The sequence below is a fragment of the Microplitis mediator genome, chromosome 11 (genome assembly GCF_029852145.1).
Source record: "Microplitis mediator isolate UGA2020A chromosome 11, iyMicMedi2.1, whole genome shotgun sequence".
In the NCBI taxonomy this organism is placed as follows: domain Eukaryota; kingdom Metazoa; phylum Arthropoda; class Insecta; order Hymenoptera; family Braconidae; genus Microplitis; species Microplitis mediator.
The window spans coordinates 11325568-11347446 of record NC_079979.1 but is presented as its reverse complement, the minus strand read 5'-3'; the positions used below and the strand labels follow the sequence as shown (position 1 = coordinate 11347446).

Sequence of the window (21879 nt, the reverse complement as noted above, 5' to 3'; positions counted from 1 at the left end):
GTTTATTAATCAATTTTAATAAAAAATTATACAATAAAACATAAAAAATATAATTTCGCTAAGCTACCCGGATTAAAGACTTTGTTTGTATCTGATTGAACTGAATCAAATTTAATCAGTCAATCAGAATTACTCGTAAACGTTCTGATTAACTGATTAAATTTCAATCGGAAAAAAATATTTATTTTTTCATGATCCTGAAGTAAACAGACAATTAACAATTTTCGGATTTTTTTTTTCATAATTTAATTAAAAAAAAAAAAGAAGAAAATTAAAAATATGAACATGTAAAAAATTAAAAAAACTAAACGTGCAATTTTGTCATATTTTTTTTTTACAATTTATCGTTTTGAAAAATATCCAAAAATTATTAGTCCTCGGCTAACTTTACTGTCATATTATTTTCCGATTAAAAACTTTTAATCAGATTCAATCGGAAAATAATTAATTTATTTTTCGATTAAATCTAATTAAATCCGATAAAAAAATTTCGGTCAGATTTAATCGGATTTCATCGTAGAAAAATTAGATAGTATATTACACACGTAGAGCAGTAAAGTAAGAAATATCTCAGATCACGTGTAATGTGTGTGTCAACAAACATGTGATCTGAGGCTTTTTTATTTACTTCCCGAGGAGTGTATACTAGACTGTTTCAAATTAAGCGACTATTTTTTTTTTTTTTTGAAGAACTTTGAAAAATCGAAAGGGTATGTTAAAATATGTTGACAGTTAAGATATGAGCTCTTAATATTGATATTTAGAGGTGGCGGTTTATAATTTTCGGTTTTTCATTTAGTAACATGGTAAAAAATACATAACTTCCGAAAAAATCAAGATACAGAAAATTTCTTCCCAAACATTTTGTAGCAAATTTACCGACTTACAAAAAAGGTCTTTTATGATTTTTGCATAAATTCAACCATTCACAAGATAACCGACGTCAAAGTTTGATACAATTCGAAGAACTTGTTTTTGCTCGTTCTGAATTTTATACCATGTCGACTAACGAGAATTCAGTAATTCTTAATACAGTTTTTTGTAGGAAATTGAATGCTCTACAAGAAAAGTCTCTTATCATTTTTTGATAAATCCATCTGTTCGAAAGTTATTGGAGCATGAAGCCAAGTTAGAGTAAATTTTGAGATCTTTTTACTTTTCCGGCGAAACTATCGGACTTATTATAAAATGTCATAGGATATTTTTTGTAGACAATTTTATTTTCTAGAAATTATCATTGATAAAGTTTTTTGAAATTCTGCATTATTTTCTAGTTATTTCCATTTTATTGCCAAGTTCTTAAAATCGATAAGAATTATTTTTTTTTTTGGTGCTTGGCAATAAAATGGAAATAACTAGAAAACAATGCAGAATTTCAAAAAACTTTATAAATGATAATTTCTAGAAAATAAAATTGTCTACAAAAAATATCCTATGACATTTTATAATAAGTCCGATAGTTTCGCCGGAAAAGTAAAAAGATCTCAAAATTTACTCTAACTTGGCTTCATGCTCCAATAACTTTCGAACAGATGGATTTATCAAAAAATGATAAGAGACTTTTCTTGTAGAGCATTCAATTTCCTACAAAAAACTGTATTAAGAATTACTGAATTCTCGTTAGTCGACATGGTATAAAATTCAGAACGAGCAAAAACAAGTTCTTCGAATTGTATCAAACTTTGACGTCGGTTATCTTGTGAATGGTTGAATTTATGCAAAAATCATCAAAGACCTTTTTTGTAGGTCGGTAAATTTGCTACAAAATGTTTGGGGAGAAATTTTCTGTATCTTGATTTTTTCGGAAGTTATGTATTTTTTACCATATTACTAAATGAAAAACTGAAAATTATAAACAGCCACCTTTAAATATCAATATTAAGAGCTCATATCTTAACTGTCAACATATTTTAATATACTCTTTCGATTTTTCAAAGTTCTTCAAAAAAAAAAAAATAGTCGCTTAATATGAAACAGTCTAGTGTATACTATTTTTATCCTCGACGGAGGCGGAAAGCGGCAACTTCTTTTTGCACAATGGGACGAAAGTCGACGCTTTCCTCCCGGAGGGGAGAAAAATAAATTATTGTTTTCCGATTAAATCTGATTAGAAATATTTCAATTTTTTTCCGATTCATTTTCAGATTTCCAATTAAGTTTCAATCGGATTCATTTGGAATTTTCCTATTAAATCCGATTATCATTTTTCAATCGGAGTTTTTAATCAGGGTAATTATTTGTTTGTAATCAAAACATTTAACTACTTATAAATAAGTTTTATTGTTTGTAGCAACATTTATTCAATATGATATGCATCCTCAACTATGAATAACAGTTGGATTTTACTGTTAGTAATGGCGTATTTCAATATAGTATATTACACTCCGCCCAAACGAGAGAATAAGAATTTTTCCTAAAGTATATAGATAGTCTTTTGTTCTTAAACTCTTCAATTTTTGAAATTAAAAATGTAATCAGCGATTAATAAATATTAATTAATAAAATCAGTATACTCATATTCCATTTACGAAGTATCATGCACATTTTTTAACAAAGCTTTTTAAAACAACTGCAAAAATAATGAATTAAGAATAAAATTTTCCATATGATGTCTACTTTAATTGAATCATTTATTTGCAAAACAAAAATTTCATGTTTCCGCCAAGATATTTTCAGAATCATAAAATGAAATTTCAGTTACTTTCATAAACACAAAAGAAAAAAAATTAAACGCTTTCAAACATTTGGTCATTTTTTGGTAAAAAAAAATGAAAAAATTTCAACCAAAACTGCTCACGTTTATTTAAGTTATTTTTTCAAATTTGAATTTATGTAGTTTTTATTTTTCTTTGTGCTTTCTAACAGTTTTCAGACAACAAAACATGGCATTGTAGACCCTATGTTATCCATTTGGGGCCATCAACTCTTTGTAAATGGCGATACTGATCAGTAAGTTCAAGCTACCCGATTTTCAGAATCCCCCACCAAATTTTTGATAATTTTTCTTTTATTTTCGTGAAACAAAGCATACAAAGTATTCTATTCCTTTAAATCAACTAATCATTACTCATTCTCGATGAAAAAAGATTTTATACAATTGTATAGAATTATATATCAATTATATATGGACTATATATAATTATATATAGACTATATATAATTGAATAGAAAAAATGGCCCGATCCAATTATATACAATTTGTATAGAAATTGTATACAATTCTATACAAATTGTATACAATTCTATATAATTATATACAATTCTACATATTGCAATTATATAGCATTGTATATAATTATATAGAATTGTATATAATTTGTATAAAATTGTATATAATTATATAGACTTGTATACAATTTGTATAGAATTGTATACAATTTCTATATAGTTGTATACAATTGGACCGGGCCATTTTTTGTATATAATTTTATACAATTGTATAAAATCTTTTTTCATCGGGTTGTTCCCTAACTGTATTAGTATCAATCAATATTCAATTCTCAAGTCATAGATTTAACAACTCATTGATAATAAACAACTTTCGTTGTTCATATTATACACTACTTTGATTACTGTCTATTCGCATATGCTTTAATAACAGTATGTAAGAGCTTACACTTTCTCTTTATAAAGATTTTATCAGTAAAATTAAGCAAGCCGTAGTATCCATTAAACAAATTAACAAATTTTTCGTTATTTTCAATAAATATTAAAATGTAAAACAACTGTTTAAAAAATCCTTAGCTAGTAAACGAGCTTTGTTGTCCACATTATTTGTATTGTACATACACAAATTTAATTACTGTCATTGTAATAGTATAAATTGTTTTTGTCTTTGCATGATCTGGGAAAAGACGTAACACTGAGTTAATAATCATGAAAATGATTTCTCATTTAATATATTTATTTCATGACGTTCAGTGTGGCCAGATCGTGAGATATTTTTGCCCCTTCCTGTGGTAAAATAGCATGGAGCGTAATGCTGGGAGGAGGCAATTTCCACCCACGATCTGGCCGCACTGATGACGTTAAATTACAACAATAAGAGCATTATTTTTTTTGTTCGATTAAAAGTTTTGTCAACAAATTAAATATGTAACGTTGCTTAAGGTAGTTCATTCGCAAAACAGCTTTTCATGGAAATGCGATGAAATCAAAATATGAGATTAATAAAAATGTCTAATATTTAATAAAAAAAAAAAAAAAACTAAATTTTTTCGCCCATTGTGAAACAAGATGTTCCCGAGTCGGAATCTAAGGCATATTTTGAACCTATAAATGCGTATTGAAAACCTACATTCGACTTTTTAGGACATAATCATCTTAAAAGCTTGAAATGGCCCTACTTAGACTTACAAAATCTTGAATTGAACCTACTTAGACTTATGGAGGCATTAATTAGACCTGCATAGACATAAATCGTAAGACGAACGTAACTAGACTTAACAGAAGGAAGGACTTGCAAGGAATACTACGGAAAGGTAAAATTGTAAAATTCGCGGACTACTGGAGAATTGATGCAAGTGATCTAGTCATCTCTCCAGTGGGCTTATGTCACCCAAAGGTGGATTGGGTCCTACAGGCAGCCTGGGACTAAAAGAGGATCGATTTTAAAATTTTTAGACCACCACAGACATAAATGGCATAAATGACAATCCCCCACCATTGGTATTTTTTTTGAAAAACTAACTCCTCGGGCGAATTCAGTGGAGTCAAAGATTAAAATACTCTCGTCTTTTCATTATTTGAGTCAGTTTTCGAATCAAATTTCAGTGGTGGCGAATTTGTAAGATTGTTGGGAATCTTTGTGTCAAAGTTTAAGTTTGTAAATTTTATGATGAGAAAAATAGCGTATTTTGAACTTTGTCCCCACTGGAACCCCCCTCAGAGTTAGTTTTTGAAAAAAATACCGATGGTAGGGGATTTCTAAGATTGTTGGGAATATTTGTGCCAAAGTTCAAGTCTGCAAGCCGGATAATGCAAAAACGTGAGTATTTTTTATCGTTCAACCCACTTAAGCCCCCCACGGGAAAGCCGGAGGAAATTGATTTTGTCTTTTTTTTTTATCATTGAATATCGAGATGACGATTTCAGCGTCCAATACATCCGATTTACGATTCAAATTTTGACTTGGATACTCAGACTTACAAAGGCAAGAATTAGATCTACAAAAACATATATCGTGAAACGGACGATTAATTAATGTAACGGGGCTGTTAGACCCACCTCCGTTTGACGGGAGGCGATACCTCGCCATTGTGGGCATACTCGCACTGCGTGGTCCCTATTTGTATAATCAACTCCACCATATATTATAAAAGCGAAATATGAACATAAGCTCACATTAGCTTACCCATTAGGCATGCATCGCATGTGGGTGCCTCACCAACAACCACCACGAGTCCGACCTTATTTGGACCCCAACACTCGTCCCATCTCAGGAAATAGAGAGACTCTGGTCGAAGTGGGGCTTGGAATGAATCCCCTATGGTACCAGACTTCAGCTCTGGTCAACTGCTTGCATAGATTAGTGGTGGGACGCAAGTTCTCCCCATACCCTATGTAAAGGGCTACTCCACTTGTACTTTTCGGGTTCCCAACAAGCAATTATCCGCTTGTTCGTCCCCTGCTAGATTTTCTACTATCCCCGAGCTAGTTGCACACTAATTATTCAAGCCAAATTACAGTAAAGAGAGCATTGGAGGGAATAAAGAGAGCATCGGGGGGCGTGAAACGGACGAACTCGGGACTTTTTAAATCGACTCTTCCCATACGAAAAAAAATCTGGGCATCGGTTGGCCCTGCAAGCCAGCCCTCAAACTTCCCGCTGTTTTCGAGCTCTACGAGCTCAAAAACATTAGGATCAATTTTTTAACTCCAAACCATATTCTGAGGACTTAGCATCATAAATAAGTTGATATTTAATCACTATTCAGCGCCAGTATAATCATCTGCTAGACATGTATAAACGGAATAACAGAAAACTGTGGCAGTAGAAGATTTTGGCAATATAAGATTTCAGTTGGATGACATGTGTTTTAATAAGTCTTATTTTTGAGTTTATTTTGCCAAGTTATTAATTTGTAATACATTAGTCTTAACAGGTTGTATGATATTTTTGAGTTTTGTATAGCTAAATATTTTTATGCGGGAAAAATTTTGTGTAAATTTGAATTATTGATTGCTGGATTGAAGTTATTAGGACAGCAATCGATAGAGTAGTAGCGTAATTAGTTAGTCTACCGTTAGATGTCGTCGAGTGGCGTTGTAGTTGGTCATATGTTTTAAAAGACAAAATGGCTGATTGTTGATACTCATCTGGCAGGTGACGGTTATTTTTTGGAGCTAGTTTAATAATTCAAGAATTTTTATATATTTTGACTAAATCAGTAGACTAGTATGGGAACGACAAAGCAAACACTAGATTTTGACATGGTTGATACGTGATATATCTATGGTATGTGTTATTGAACTGTTAAAATCAAATGTATTGTTTTTTTTTACTTTTATTTGTATCGTTTCCACAGACGCCTGAAGAAGGAACAATAAATTCTGAAACGTTGCGCTAAATAGTAGTTAAATATCAACTTATTTATGATCTTAAGTCCTCAGAGTATGGTGTGGAGTTAAAAAATTGTCAGGATCGGAACTAATTTTAAATTAGTATCAATACATTTTCGAGCTCTTCGAGCTCGAAAATACCTTTGTTTCCCTTTTTTATGAGCTTTTCAAACTCAAAAGGGATACGTTTTATGTTAAAGTTTAAAAATTTAGAATTTAGTATAATTAATGAATGAGCGTTTTTTATATTTGTTCACAATTATGTTCAATAATTAGCTCAAAAATAAGTAATTACGTGATACGTTGTATCTATATCGTGTAAGTATATCCTGATACGAGCAAACATGACGATTTTCAGGCAGTCACTTCCAATGACTTATGTAAAGAAGAACATATTAGTTTCGAGTAATTTTGTTCAGTAATTATGATGTTATATTCAATGAAAAAAGCAAATATTGATTTAACGGAATAATAAATAATAACATTTATTATTGCGTCGACGATATCTCTCGAACGGATTATCCGATTGAGACGGTTGAGGTGGCAATCAGCACGTTTTATTGAGGTCTAGAGCTGATAAAATTTTGTGAATGATTGGTTCAGTCGTTTCGACGATATTTGCTAAAAACCGTTTTCTACTATTACTTTCGTCGACGATATCTTTCGAACGGATTATCTGATTGAGACGTTCTTGGCGGAAATCGAAAGCTTTTATCAAGTTCTAGAGCTGATTAGAGTTTAGAATTGATCGATCCAACAGTTTTCAAAATATCAAAAAAAAAAAAAAGGAAAAAAATAGTACATTTTGAACCAAGGGAAGAAAGTAGGTCATTCCAACCCGCATGAAAATTGTCACCCGATTTTCGAAAGTCGAGTTTTCATCAGATGTCTAGGAAGCTATTCTGACTATTTTCGGAATGATGTCCGAGTGTATGTATGTGTGTGTGTGTGTGTGTGTGTGTGTGTGTGTGTGTGTGTGTGTGTGTGTGTGTGTGTGTGTGTGTGTGTGTGTGTGTGTGTGTGTGTATGTGTGTGACCGGTCTATAACTTTTTAACTAACGAGCCGATTTGGATGGTTAATGCGGCAATCGAAAGAGCTTGTTGGCCATCAACTTTTCCGAAAATTTCAGATCATTTAATCCAGTAGACTCGAAAATATTGGCGAATTACGAAAAAAAAAAAAAATTTTTTTTTTTAGTTTTTTAGTGATTTCTCAGAAACGACTTGAACGATCGACTTCAAAATCTAAACAGCTCTAGAACTTTATAAGCTGCGTCGAATGCCACCTCAACCATTTCAATCGGTTAATTTGTTCGACAGATATCGTTGGCGAAAGAAATGATAAAAAACGGTTTTTTTTTATTATCTTTGAAGTGACTCATTCGATCAATTTCAAAATCTAATCAGCTCTAGAACTCAATAAAACGCGCCACTTGCCACCTCAAACGTCGAAATCGGTTGATTAGTTCAAAAGATATTGACGCTGAAAAGTTAAAAAAGTAACATTTTATGTTATTTTTTCCGGATAAATCAAAGTATAATGTGCTAAAATGGGTCTGAAATCATACCAACTCTCTCTCAATATAGTTTCTTTCGATCATCAGATAATGTCATGTAACTTGTTCCTTAGTTTTAAACATATTGTCAGCAAAAAATTGAAAAACCCCAGTCTTTAATGTTTTTCTCGGATATTCCATATATTATTGCTCTGACCTAAGCGAAAACTCATTCAAATCTTGATTTTGATCACTGACATTGATTTCTGCCTCAATACATGTACTTCAGAGAACATAATCGAAAATAAAAATTTAAAAGCCGCTTCTTCATCAATGATTTTTGATTCTTAACTTTTAAACTCTAGCATAAAACGTTACTTGTTAGATCTTGAAAAGTTCATAAAAAAATGATTGCATGTAATAGCATTTTTGAGCTCGAAGAGCTTGAAAATATATTCACAGTGATGTTTTCAAGCTCCTTGAGCTCGAAAACAGCGGGAAGTTTTGGGGCTGGCCCGCAGGGCCAACCGACGCCCAGATTTTTTTTATCATACCAGGACCGAAAGTTCGTTGATGTAAAGAAACATCAGAAAATGTATGGTTATAACAAAGACAAAAAAAAAACTATGATTCCAATTTTTTTTTGCGACGGTTAAAAATAATTTTAATAAGTTTGCGCATATGTCAATTTTTTACCTTTATAATAAAATAATAAATACACGTAGAAGTTGCCTGGTAACAATCTATAACAATCTTGACATTTATTATTTAGCTGGAGAATTTTTACAATTTCAAAAAATTAATTATAATTTGATAAAAAATAAATGAAATAAAAATAAATAATAAAACAGCTCGATGATGAAAATGTCACGCCGGATGCAATAAAATCAATGATTTCGAGTGACGTTGTAAAATTCGAAAAATCTAAAATTGATAGTCTTACAATTAATAATTATTATTCCCGGGAAAAAATGATATTGCCTAATTATATATAATTATATATGATTATATATGGAATATATTTAATTATATATGGTATTATATATAATTATATATGGTTATATATAGACCTATATATAAGTATATATAGCCTTTTATATAATTAGACCTAATTATACCGGGAAAAAAATGATTTTGCCTAATTATATATGATTATATATAGAATATATATGGTTATATATAGACCTATATATAAGTATATATAGTCTTATACACTTATCCAAAAAATTAAAGGAACAAGAAAATTTTATAAATTTTTTAGTGATTTTTGGAAGGCTGTAGTTTCGTGAAAAATCATCGCATCGAAAAAATAAAAAAAGCAAATTGAAGCTTGAAATCTCTAGTTTAAAGATCTTCCAGCAAAATATTTTTTTGAGCCACGGTTTTTGCGGAATCATAAGAAAAAAGTCGAGACAAAATTTTTCTAAATTTTTTAGTTTTGTTTTTTAGGTCTACGGGGCCGGGAAAAATTTTTTCAAAAAAACGAATTCATAGTTCGTTTAGGAAATTTATTCAGCTACAATTTGCTTTTTTTTGTTTCTCTGTACGACAATTTGCTGCTGAGATATCAGCCTTTAAATGAAAAAGGAGCCTTTTGTCTTTGATTATTGATATCTCAGCAAGTAATGGTCACACAGTAATTTAAAGGGCAGTTTAATAAACTTAAATAAATTCCCTACAAGCTACATTTTCGATTTTTTCAAAAAAAATTTTTTTTTCATCATTGATATCCATTTGAAAACCCCACAAAAAATGACCATTTTCTGGTTTTTTAGTCAACTCATCGCTACTCTGCAAATATTGATAAAAAAAATAATGTTGCCAGGTAATTTTACAGCTTAATGTACCCCCAAAAACCCTGGAAATTTTCAGATTGATCCATTGAACCGTTTGTCCGGTCCGATTGCTCAAAGTTTTGCAAAACAATTAAAGGAACAAGTTTTGTTCCTTAAATTGTGTAATCATTACCAAAATGAAAAAATTAATTTTTTTCGGATTTTATTTATTTTTTGCGTTAGTTATTCAGTAAATGTAAGGTCAAGAGGAAAAAAAAAAAATTTTCCAAAAAACGAGACCAAACAAGAATTTTTTTACATTTTTTTTTTTTACGTTTCATTCGGGGGGTTATTTTTTTTTTCGTTTTTCGGAAAAAAATTTTTTTTTTTCCTCTTGACCTTATATTTACTGAATAACTAACGCAAAAATGAAATAAAATCCGAAAAAAATTAATTTTTTCATTTTGGTAATGATTACACAATTTAAGGAACAAAACTTGTTCCTTTAATTGTTTTGCAAAACTTTGAGCAATCGGACCGGACAAACGGTTCAATGGATCAATCTGAAAATTTCCAGGGTTTTTGGGGGTACATTAAGCTGTAAAATTACCTGGCAACATTATTTTTTTTATCAATATTTGCAGAGTAGCGATGAGTTGACTAAAAAACCAGAAAATGGTCATTTTTTGTGGGGTTTTCAAATGGATATCAATGATGAAAAAAAAATTTTTTTTGAAAAAATCGAAAATGTAGCTTGTAGGGAATTTATTTAAGTTTATTAAACTGCCCTTTAAATTACTGTGTGACCATTACTTGCTGAGATATCAATAATCAAAGACAAAAGGCTCCTTTTTCATTTAAAGGCTGATATCTCAGCAGCAAATTGTCGTACAGAGAAACAAAAAAAAGCAAATTGTAGCTGAATAAATTTCCTAAACGAACTATGAATTCGTTTTTTTGAAAAAATTTTTCCCGGCCCCGTAGACCTAAAAAACAAAACTAAAAAATTTAGAAAAATTTTGTCTCGACTTTTTTCTTATGATTCCGCAAAAACCGTGGCTCAAAAAAATATTTTGCTGGAAGATCTTTAAACTAGAGATTTCAAGCTTCAATTTGCTTTTTTTATTTTTTCGATGCGATGATTTTTCACGAAACTACAGCCTTCCAAAAATCACTAAAAAATTTATAAAATTTTCTTGTTCCTTTAATTTTTTGGATAAGTGTATATAATTAGACCTAATTATACCGGGAAAAAAATGATTTTGCCTAATTATATATGATTATATATAGAATATATATGGTTATATATAGACCTATATATAAGTATATATAGTCTTATATATAATTAGACCTAATTATACCGGGAAAAAAATGATTTTGCCTAATTATATATGATTATATATAGAATATATATGGTTATATATAGACCTGTATATAAGTATATATAGCCTTATATATAATTAGATCTAATTATATCCCGGGACAAAATGATTTTGCCTAATTATATATGATTGTATATGGAATATATATAATAGTATATATCATAGTATATACCCATATATATTATACATAAATTAATTATTTATATATATATATATATATATATATATATATATATATATATATAAGTTAATATTTTATTTATAGAATATATTTAATATTTAGTTTTTCTTATTTAATATATTAGATGCTCTATGGTCTTTATTGATATTTAATAACCAATACTCGTTAAATGCATTATAGTTTTAGGTGTATATTATTGAGAAGTAATAATTATTATATTATTATACTTATTATAATACTTATTATAATAAGTGAGATCTCATAAAATTAACGTTAAGAAGTTTCACCAAATATACTTTTAAAAATAACGAATATATATTCTTTAATATATTAGTAAAAATGACTCTAGTAATTTTCGTTTGTAAGTACTAATAGTCTAATGACATGATTATATTATCTATCTATAAATACATAATAAAATGTTATATAACAAAAATAAATAAATGTAGTAGCACAGTCGTTAATTATACTCTGTATTCATATTTTGAGGGAAATGTAATTTGTTATGAATAATTGCAAACGTATAATTAAAAAAAGACTTCCCTCTGAATACTTTAATACACTGAGAGAAAAAAGTGCATATTTTCAAGTAAAAATACTTGATTCAAGTATTTTAGATACTTAAATAGTACCGAGTAAATAATTTCTTAATTCTAGTAAAAATACTTGTGAAATCTATTAATACTAAAAACTTAGGTTTAATAAAAAAATACTAATGTTAAATAATAGAAAACTAAAATTTAATATTTAAAATACTTGAAATAAATGATGAAAAAAATTTAATTTAGTAATTAAGATACTCCAATTAGATAATAAAAAGTCACATCTAGTAGTTAAAATACTCGAGTTCAATATTTAAAAATTAAAGATTAGTATTTAAAATACTCGTGATCAATATTGAAATATTTTAATTTAGCATTTAAAATACTTTAATTTAATAATTATAAGTTTTTATTTACTACTTAAAATACTAAAGTATAATAATTGAAAATTTTCATTCAGTATTTGAACGACTTAAGTTCAGCAATTAAAAATTTATATTTAGTAATTAAAATACTTAAATTTAATAATTAAATCTTCTTATTTAGTATATGAAATGATTAATTCAATAATTAATTATTTATATTTAGTATTTAAATTTAATCCGTATGGATGCTTCTTCGGATTCCCCGGCGCTGTTATAGTTATGACTAAAAAGCATTCCAAAAATCTACTCACAAGTATTTACCTCAAGAGTACTTGTACTCTTCTACTAGGATATTATCCTGTTGGGAGTAGTTGACAGAGTGACTTTTTCACTCCTTTGAACGGAACTTATTACTTCTATTCTAACTGTCCAACTAGGAAAATGTTGCAGCGCTCTTCTGCGCCTAGCGGTGACTCCTGGTACTAATTTTTTCGTTCGCACTCTGCGTTTGCACACTTTGTTATTTTCACTCGCCTTAATTTTTCTCTATCTCTTTATTCATTTAAATTTATTTATTTTTTTTTTACACGCATTATATTTTTTTGCGTTTATTTTTTTTTCTTTTAATAATTTTTTTTTTTTATATATGAAAATATCGTGACTCGTCACACCATGATAAAAAATTCCTTAAGTTGAGAAAAAAATATTCTCGAACTGGAAAAAAAATCACTTGGGCTGAGAAATTTTATTACTTAGTTTAAAACTTTTTTTTTGTTTTAGTTCAAGAACTTTTTTTGTTGACTTAATACAAAAAATGTCTTTAGCCAAGAATAAAGATTCTTGACTTGAGAACAAAATATTCTCAAACTGAAAAAAAAAATCACTTAAGATGAGAAATTTTTTACTAAGTTTAAAATTTTTTTTGTTTTAGTTCAAGAACTTTTTTATTTGACTCAATACGAAAAATGTCTTTAGCCAAGAATAAAGTTTCTTGACTTGAGAAAATATATTCTCGAACTTGGAAAAAAATTGCTTGGTCAAAGAAAGATTTTTCTTGGCTTACGTAATTGCTTTCTTGAATATAGAAATATGTCAACTTGATTCAAGAAATAATTGCTTGTTACAAGTAACTCATGTATCTAGTAATATATTATTAGATCGAAGCAATAGTTGCTAAAAATAAGAAATATTATACTTCAATTTAGGAAAAATTTCTTGTTTTAAGTATTCACAGAAATAAGTAAAAAAAATACTTGAAAAAAATTTTTTTTTCTCTCAGTGTATTAATCGTACATGAACATACGTAATTGTATATAAATTACACATAATCATATCTAATTATATATGAGTATATATAACTTATATATGATTATATATAATTAGACCTGGCCAATTTTCAGATCTAATTATATATAACGTATTATATATAATCATATATAACCTATATATAATTATATATAATTAGACCTGGTCAATTTTTAGATCTAATTATATATAAGGTCTTATATATAATTATATATAATTAGGCAAAATCATTTTTTCCCGGGTTATGTTAAAAAAGACGAGAAGGAACAAGATTATCATGAACTTATTATCGTTGCCATTTTTCTATTTTTATCAATTCATTAATAGTAACTTGATGTCTAGTGTTTCTTGATTACGTCTTTTACTTATGTTATTGATTATACTTACTTTACTCTAATTAATTAATAAAAATTATAATTATACTTTTTGTTCTTCGATAAAATAAATAAAATTCTTTAAATGATTATGTTTTAATTTTTAACAGATATTTTCATTTAAATTTTTAGTTATCAGACTTTTATTTCAATTACAGATTATTTAAAAAGTATATACATGATAAAAAGTGATTAAGTCACCCTAATTTAATTTTTAAAATTATTTAACTGAATTGTTTGACATAGTACATTAAACAAAATAATTTTTTCTATTAAATTATTTACACATACACTTTACTATAAAAATATAATAATATTAAGTAATTATAATACCATAAAATTTTAATTTTACTTTACATATGATATTGTAAACTAGTACGTATAACGGATTAGCTAGGGTTAGATTGAACGTGTCAATGAAGTTTGACAGCCGGAAAAGAATATAACTTTTTTTTTATATTTAGCTGGGAATAAATATAGCGATTGTCTTTTTTTTTAATTTCATTAGTCGGGCTAGAATGTACCACTTTCATCCCGCAAATTAGGGACAGAATACGAACTTTCGGCATCGGCATGAAAAAAAAAAATATTTTTTTTTTCGTATATCTTAAATATCTCAGAGTCTATTTGACTAAATGATCTAAAATTTCCTGAAAATCTAAGTCCAGAAGATATTTTTCGAATGCTGCAAGAACCATCTAAATCGGTTCATTCATCAAAAAGATATGAGAGGTTTACATCCACACACACACACATACACACACACACGCACACACACACACACACACACACACACACACACACACACACACACACACACACACACACACACACACACACACACACATACATACATACATACAGACATAACTCTGAAAATGTCAGAATAGCATCCTAGCACCTTCAAACGTCGGCATATGATGAAAACCCAATTTTCGAAAACTGGGGTGAAACCAATAACTTCCCAAATTTGTTGGAAATCGTCGATTTTCTCAGCGGGAAGTTAAAAATACATATCCGGGCAAATCTGCATGTATGAGACGTATATTTTTATTTATGTCGCATACATGCAGACTTGCCCGGATATATATTTCTTTTGTATGGGTCTGTTGGTCTCAGACTGCTTCTAGATCCTATTCCACTCCTAGGTGTCATTAATCTACTGTCACGATCGGAGAGAGTGAAGGCGACGGGCGAAGGGTTTTATTTAATTAATTATTTAGTAAAACTACCCAAAATATTTATTCTATTACTCAACCAAGGAGCCTAATAGGACCGTCACGTGGCTAGTGTGAGAATGTTTAATATTTGGCAAGTTTTTGTATACTAAATAAGTCTATTTCGTACCGAGCGGAAGTACGATAGACAATCCCGATCGTTGACCTGCGTGGCTTTAGGGTAGGTCAGGGATTTTAAAGCGAGAGGGAAGTAGGTAGGTGAATATGGGCCCTCGAGAAGTCCCTGTTCCTTTACGTCTGTCTCTTACTGTACCCGTTAACTTACGAATGTTAGAGTGAGAGGTATAAATAAGAGAAAGATATATTTGATTAAAAAAAAAGAAAAGAATCTGTATATTCTGGTATAATATTATAATAAGGTTTACATTGGGTATGTTGTAGGTTTAACAATATGTATATATATATATTTTGACTTACCACTCAGCTGGAGGTGGTTCACAAATTTGCGCTGATCACACTCTCTCTCAATTCACCGATTTGAATTTATGATCGCGAAATTGTTTTATTTAATTCGCCGGAACACTGCACTGTGGCGTCGTGATTTTACCTCAGCGGAATTACTGCGCTATCCGGACTCGGAGCTACTGGGGTGCCAAGCGGATACACTCCCCTATCTACCGAATACGAATGCGGATATTGAAATTTGTTTTTAGGATTTCGATCTAGGAGTCTGGATTCCTAGGCTATAGACCGTCACGAGACCGATGATCCTGATTTGGGTGAGTCGAATCGACCGTGATTTTTGCGAGTTTCTAAAATTTAAGTATTTGGCCAAGGAGTCCGATTGCCTAGGCGGTGGACCGTCACGTGGACAACGATTAAAATTTTACCTCTGATTCGCGGTACTAACCGGACTTAAGCCGTTAGAACTAATCGGTACTTTATTAAAGTCTGGAGAGCTTCGGAGAGATTATTTTTGATCGACTCGAGATCCGGCAGAGTTTAATTCTGATTAGCGATTGACTGCCTTCCTTAGATTTTCGGCAGTTTATATACTCTAGTTTTGAAGGGAAAGTCATAGATTTTTGGTGCAATCATTGGGTCCATCTCATTAACATGATGAGTAAGTACATGATTCCGGGAATAACTTTCTAAAAATTTAGAAAAGTCCATATATGGACATCGGATGATATCGTTTTGTCAACAACAACGGATGAGTAAGTGCTCTAATAGAAAAACGAATGGCTAAGTGCGTAAATCCGTTTAGTCATATCATGGGAACGTATGCAGTGATTTCGAAATATGTAAATTAGATGGTCGTAAAATTTTTATGACCGTTGAGTCAATTAGAGGTCCGGTGCACACGTGCAGGTGTTCCGTTAAGTCGCAGCTATACATACTTTGGGTACTACGCCCGTACGCATACATACATACATTCTCTCTTATAAATGTGTTGTGAATAGGTGTACGCAGGTAAGTGTGGATGCAAGATGAGTATACGGCTAGACGACATAATTGGGTTTGAGCATAGGCTCTGCCCTTTTGATGGAGAGGAAAAGAGAAAGGTATATTGTCATATCGGTCGATCTCTGTTTTCTTACTCGTCGTGCATGCACTTACATAGGTACCTGAGATGATCTCAACGCAAAGATTTTGGGTGTGGCATTGTACTTTTTGTTTATAAAGTCAAAAATTTTAAAAAAATTAATTAAATGGTTAAATCGCGATCCATATGTAACGATTGTTACACTACTGATAAAACCGCTGGATCACTAGCAGCAATTTTTTACGAGCTTTAGAATTTTGAAATCGATCCTCTTTTAGTCCCAGGCTGTCTGTAGGACCCAATCCACCTTTGGGTAACATAAACACACTGGAGAGATGACTAGATCACTTGCATCAATTCTCCAGTAGTCTGTGAATTTTACAATTTTACCTTTTCGTAGTATTCTTTGCAAGTCCTTCCTTCTGTTAAGTCTAGTTACGTTCGTCTCACGATTTATGTCTATGCAGGTCTAATTAATGCCTCCATAAGTCTAAGTAGGTTCAATTCAAGATTTTGTAAGTCTAAGTAGGGCCATTTCAAGCTTTTAAGATGATTATGCCCTAAAAAGTCTAATGTAGGTTTTCAATACTCATTTAAGTTCAAAGTATGCTTTAGATTTCGATTCGGGTTAATAATGAAAAAGTGCATAATTAACATGCTGGAGATCTACCAAGCATAAAAGACACGCATAGTTTTCTGTATGTCTCGAAAATGATTCTTACTCTTTTTCAAAAAAAATTATGCATTACTGAATGGAAAAATTGGAAAATTTTTGAAAAAAACTCTGAATTTCTAGACCGATCTGTTTAAAAAATATTGATTTTTAAAATATAAATTATTTTAAAACAGGACATGTGGTGAGGTACAGTAATCACAACTTGACAACGTTACAGTCGTTGTACTTAATCCGCAGAAATTCAAATGTCAGTTATATGGAAAAAACAATATAGTAGTGGCAACTCTCTGGGATAGTACTGAGTACTTCCAGTAAAAAAAATCTGTCTATCGGTTGACCCTGCGGGCCAGCCCTAAAATTTCCCGCTGTTTTTGAGCTCAAAGAGTTCTCCGAGCTCGAAAATACTTTTGTATGCCATTGTTTTCGAAAAAAACCGTTTTTTAGCATTTCTTTCTCCCACGATATCTCGCGAACGAATTAACCGACTTTGATGACTAAGGTGGCAATCGACGCATTTCATTAAGTTCTAGAGCTGATTAGATTTTTGAGTTGATCGTTCAAGTCGTTTCTGAGAAATCACTAAAAAATTGAAAAAAAAAATTTTTTTTTTCGCAATTCACCAATATTTTATAAAAATGTAATGTTTTAAAAATGGTAACGAAACTAACAAATCCACTTTTACTGTCTCGGATGTTCCTGAAAACTGTTTCAGAAAGCACTAGTTACTATCCCAGATAGTATACAGTGCTGTCTTGCGCAGTAACCGCTGACATCTACAGATCAACACAAGTGCTATCTGCAGATAGTATCTCGTAATACCTTGAAAATGCGCCTATACTTTCTAGCAGAGTACTCATTATTTTACAAATGCCACTGACTACTACCAAAGAGCGTACTATACGAAATGTTATTGGTTACTGCCTGGGATAGTACTCAGTACTATCTAGAGAGTAGTGGATACAGTCTAGATAGTATACAGTACTTTCTGAAACTTTTTAGGTAGATTTTTTTAAAAATCTAACTATTGTATTTGTCCTTATGATCGATTTTTCAAGGAATTTTGTCATAAACTATTATATTTAGTTGAGTAGAGTTCAAAAATACCATTCGTTAAAAAATTTATTTATATATATATATATATACATATATATATGTAATATAACGGACTTTGGAGGACACGATTGCGTCTACAGTTCTTATCCGATCTTAATGAAATTTTCTACACTTATTTTATGTGTAATTACCACGGTTAAGTTCGAAGATGGGCTGAATCGGTCGATTAGTTTAGAAGTTATGGCTGTTTAAAATTTTAACGATTTTTCGAAAAAATTAGTTTTCAATCACTTTTAAAGTCCATATAACTTTAAAACTAAAACTCATAGATAATTTCTGTAAAAAGTATTTTAAAGCTTGACTAATAAGCTTTCATTTATGACCTTAAACTTTATATTTTGCCCATTTCTTCCAATAATTTGATAGCCTTGAAAATTTTAATGGAGTCAAAAAATGTTGAAAATATGATTTTCATTCCACATAATTTATGCTTGTCCCATTATAATCCGGTTTCGTCAGTTGTATTTTACTATGCACAAGATAACCTGTAAATTTCACTGCTATTTTATGTTTTAAAAGTATTTCTTTCATTATTTATGATGTATCGAATGTACTTCTCATCCCTATGATTATCACTGGTCTTGTCATTACGATAGCGCCCACAAATCTTAACGGATCTTAATGAAATTTTTCACACTTATTCTATAGGCGATTACCTTAATCAAGTTTAAAGATGGGCTGAATCGTTCGAATAGTTTTGAAATTATGACTGTTTAAAATTGTCATGATTTTTCGTAAAAATCAGTTTTTAATCACTGCTAAAGTTTATATAACTTTCAAACTAATATTCATAGGCGATTTCCGTATAAAGTATCTGAAAGATTGTCTCATAATCTTTAATTTATGACCCTAAGCTTTATGTTTTAACTTTTTCTTCCAATAATTTGATAGCCTTAAAATTTTTAATGAAATCAAAAAATGTTGGAAATATGGTTTTTATTTCACATAACTTCAGCAGGTCTCATTATAATCCAATTTCGTCAGTTGTATTTCATTGTGAAGAAAATAACCTGTAAATTTCACAGCTATTTTATATTTTAAAAGGATTTCTTTTATTACTAATGATGTTTTAAACCTACCTGTACGTCCTATAATTATAACTGGTCTTGTCATCGTAATAGCGATTACAATTATGATCTCATACTAATTAAATTTTCTATACTTTGTTTACGTGAAGGTTAATTTGGTACATTACCTATATAATGTTTTGTCAAATCAACTATCTGAAGTTCTCCATCGAAAATAGTCGTTGTCTTTTTTTTACCCTCACTCTTAGAAAACAAGCCTAATTTCATATCGTGACTATACAATAACATAAATCACAAGATATGTATATATGAAACTTTTTATATAGATTAATTGGAAAATCTACCTTCCATTTCGGCTGCCGAGTGGCCTTTTTTTTTTTACAAATTAGTACTATCCCAGAGACTTGCTACTACTATATTGTTTTTTCCGTGTAGTTAGGTTAATTTTTGAACATGAAAGTATTGGAAGTTAAATAATTATTTAAAAAAATTTCGAAATAATTTTCATGAATATTAAACATTTATTCAATAATAATAAACAAACAAAAAACTTGTTTTTTTTATATTAAGCTATATTAATGATGGCTATCCTAATAGTTGTACAATCCTGAAAAATTATGATACCGAGTAGCAGACATCTGACAATTTAATTTTTTTTAAAAGCGAATTACTTGTAAGTAGAAGAAAAATGATTAATATATGCATAAAAATTTATTTTGTTCAAAAGTTGTGATTGTCATCAATAACGAACTGTATGTCTATTAAACTCACACTATATAAAGATGCTACCTATACGTTAAATCTATAGATCATTCAATATTAATGTTTGTGGTATTGCCACATTTATTGTACTCAACAATGTAATTGTATTGGTGTGTATATGTATATTTAAAACTAAGATGTATTGGATACAGTCTCTTACATAAATAAAATATTCCGGCATTGAGTATCTCTAACTTTTTGTAGTTACGACTACGCTATAATTTTGGCTACGAATGTCGCGAGTGAACTACCTTAATCACTGGGGATTATTGCTTTACGTAAATAGTAACTATATTTTTTAAATTCATAAAAAGTTATTCTTTTTGCAACATTTATATAATATTTGTCCAATAAGTTACACATTATTTTTCGACTGATCTATAAGGATGTCATACCATCATCCTACAAACATTTTTCGACAAGTACCAGAAACATCAAACTACAAATTCAATTAAGTGCTTGATCTAAATGACGTAAAACTTAGAAAGTTCACTTGAATATGTACCTAAATTAATCGCGGCAAAACTATGAAATGGTTATACTAGAAGTATTACTAAAACACTCTGGGATGATTCTAACTAGGAAACAGATTTGAACGGTGGCAAAACCAAACACAGTACCAAATATAGTTGAGTCCGTAAAAGAACGATCTTTTCCCAAGTAGTGAGAAAAAAAATAATTTTCTTGCGGACTTAACTATATTCAACTTACCTATTCAACGAAATCTAATTTTAAATTTGATTACGAAACTATTACTTTATTTGCAGATTAAAATTTAAAATAATCCGTTAATAAATCGGTCAGTTGACTATTTGGTATTGTGTTCGGTTTTGTCAGCGTTTAAACCTATTTTCTGGTTAGAATCACTTCAAAGTATTTAGGTAATACGTTTTGGTAAAACCATTTCATAGTTTTACCGTGGTTCATTTCGGTACATTTAGAGTTATTAATGCGATTTTTGTTAATGTTGTTTGTGTTGGTAGTCACATTATTTAAGTGTACTTTCTAAATTATCCGTCATTTGAATCAAATACTTGATTAAATTTTGTGACCATCTCTTTTTTCTCATGCAATAATTTCTCGCGACAAAATTTCTCAGCAAAAATTTCTCAAGGCATAATTTCTCTCCAAAATAATTTCTTAGTGTGAAAATTTCTCTAGTCATAATTTCTCAGTCGAGAGATTTTTACGATAATTTGATACATTTTTTATGTGAAATTTTTGTTATTTCCAAAAATATATTAAAATAAGTAATATTGTGAAAACGCGTATGTTTTCCTGCTTAACAGCATTATTCAAATTATTTCAAAATTTTACCGTATGATGGACGGTGATGCTCAATGGAAATAGATAAATTGAACGAAATATTGAACGATTCTCATTTCGAACTATCCATATTTTTTTCAATTTATTTATAGACTTTTCATTGAGAAGGTTATAACGTATACCGTTTTTTAATTCGCGACGGAGACTATTATTTTGTATTTTTTCAAAAGGTGAGTGATCTTTCTGTTTTTAAAAGCTATGAGCACACAAAATATAAGCTGATAATATAAATCATCGATTAAACACAAAAAAAAACTAAAAAAAAAAAA

At 29.9% G+C, this 21879-nt stretch overlaps 1 protein-coding gene across 14 annotated transcripts in view; it reads left to right on the top strand.

Annotated features, from left to right (window-relative positions):
• Nucleotides 1–21879, top strand: part of LOC130677041 (syntaxin-binding protein 5) — a 408264-nt gene that overhangs the window by 349728 nt on the left and 36657 nt on the right. For 13 of the 14 annotated variants that reach the window (XM_057483593.1, XM_057483594.1, XM_057483590.1 and 10 more), the window contains one exon: nucleotides 2866–2949. The exons of the other annotated variant lie outside the window; for it this stretch is intronic. In XM_057483593.1, coding sequence (XP_057339576.1) covers nucleotides 2866–2949 — 84 coding nt within the window. The remainder of the gene's footprint in view (nucleotides 1–2865; nucleotides 2950–21879) is intronic. 14 annotated transcript variants of the gene reach the window in all.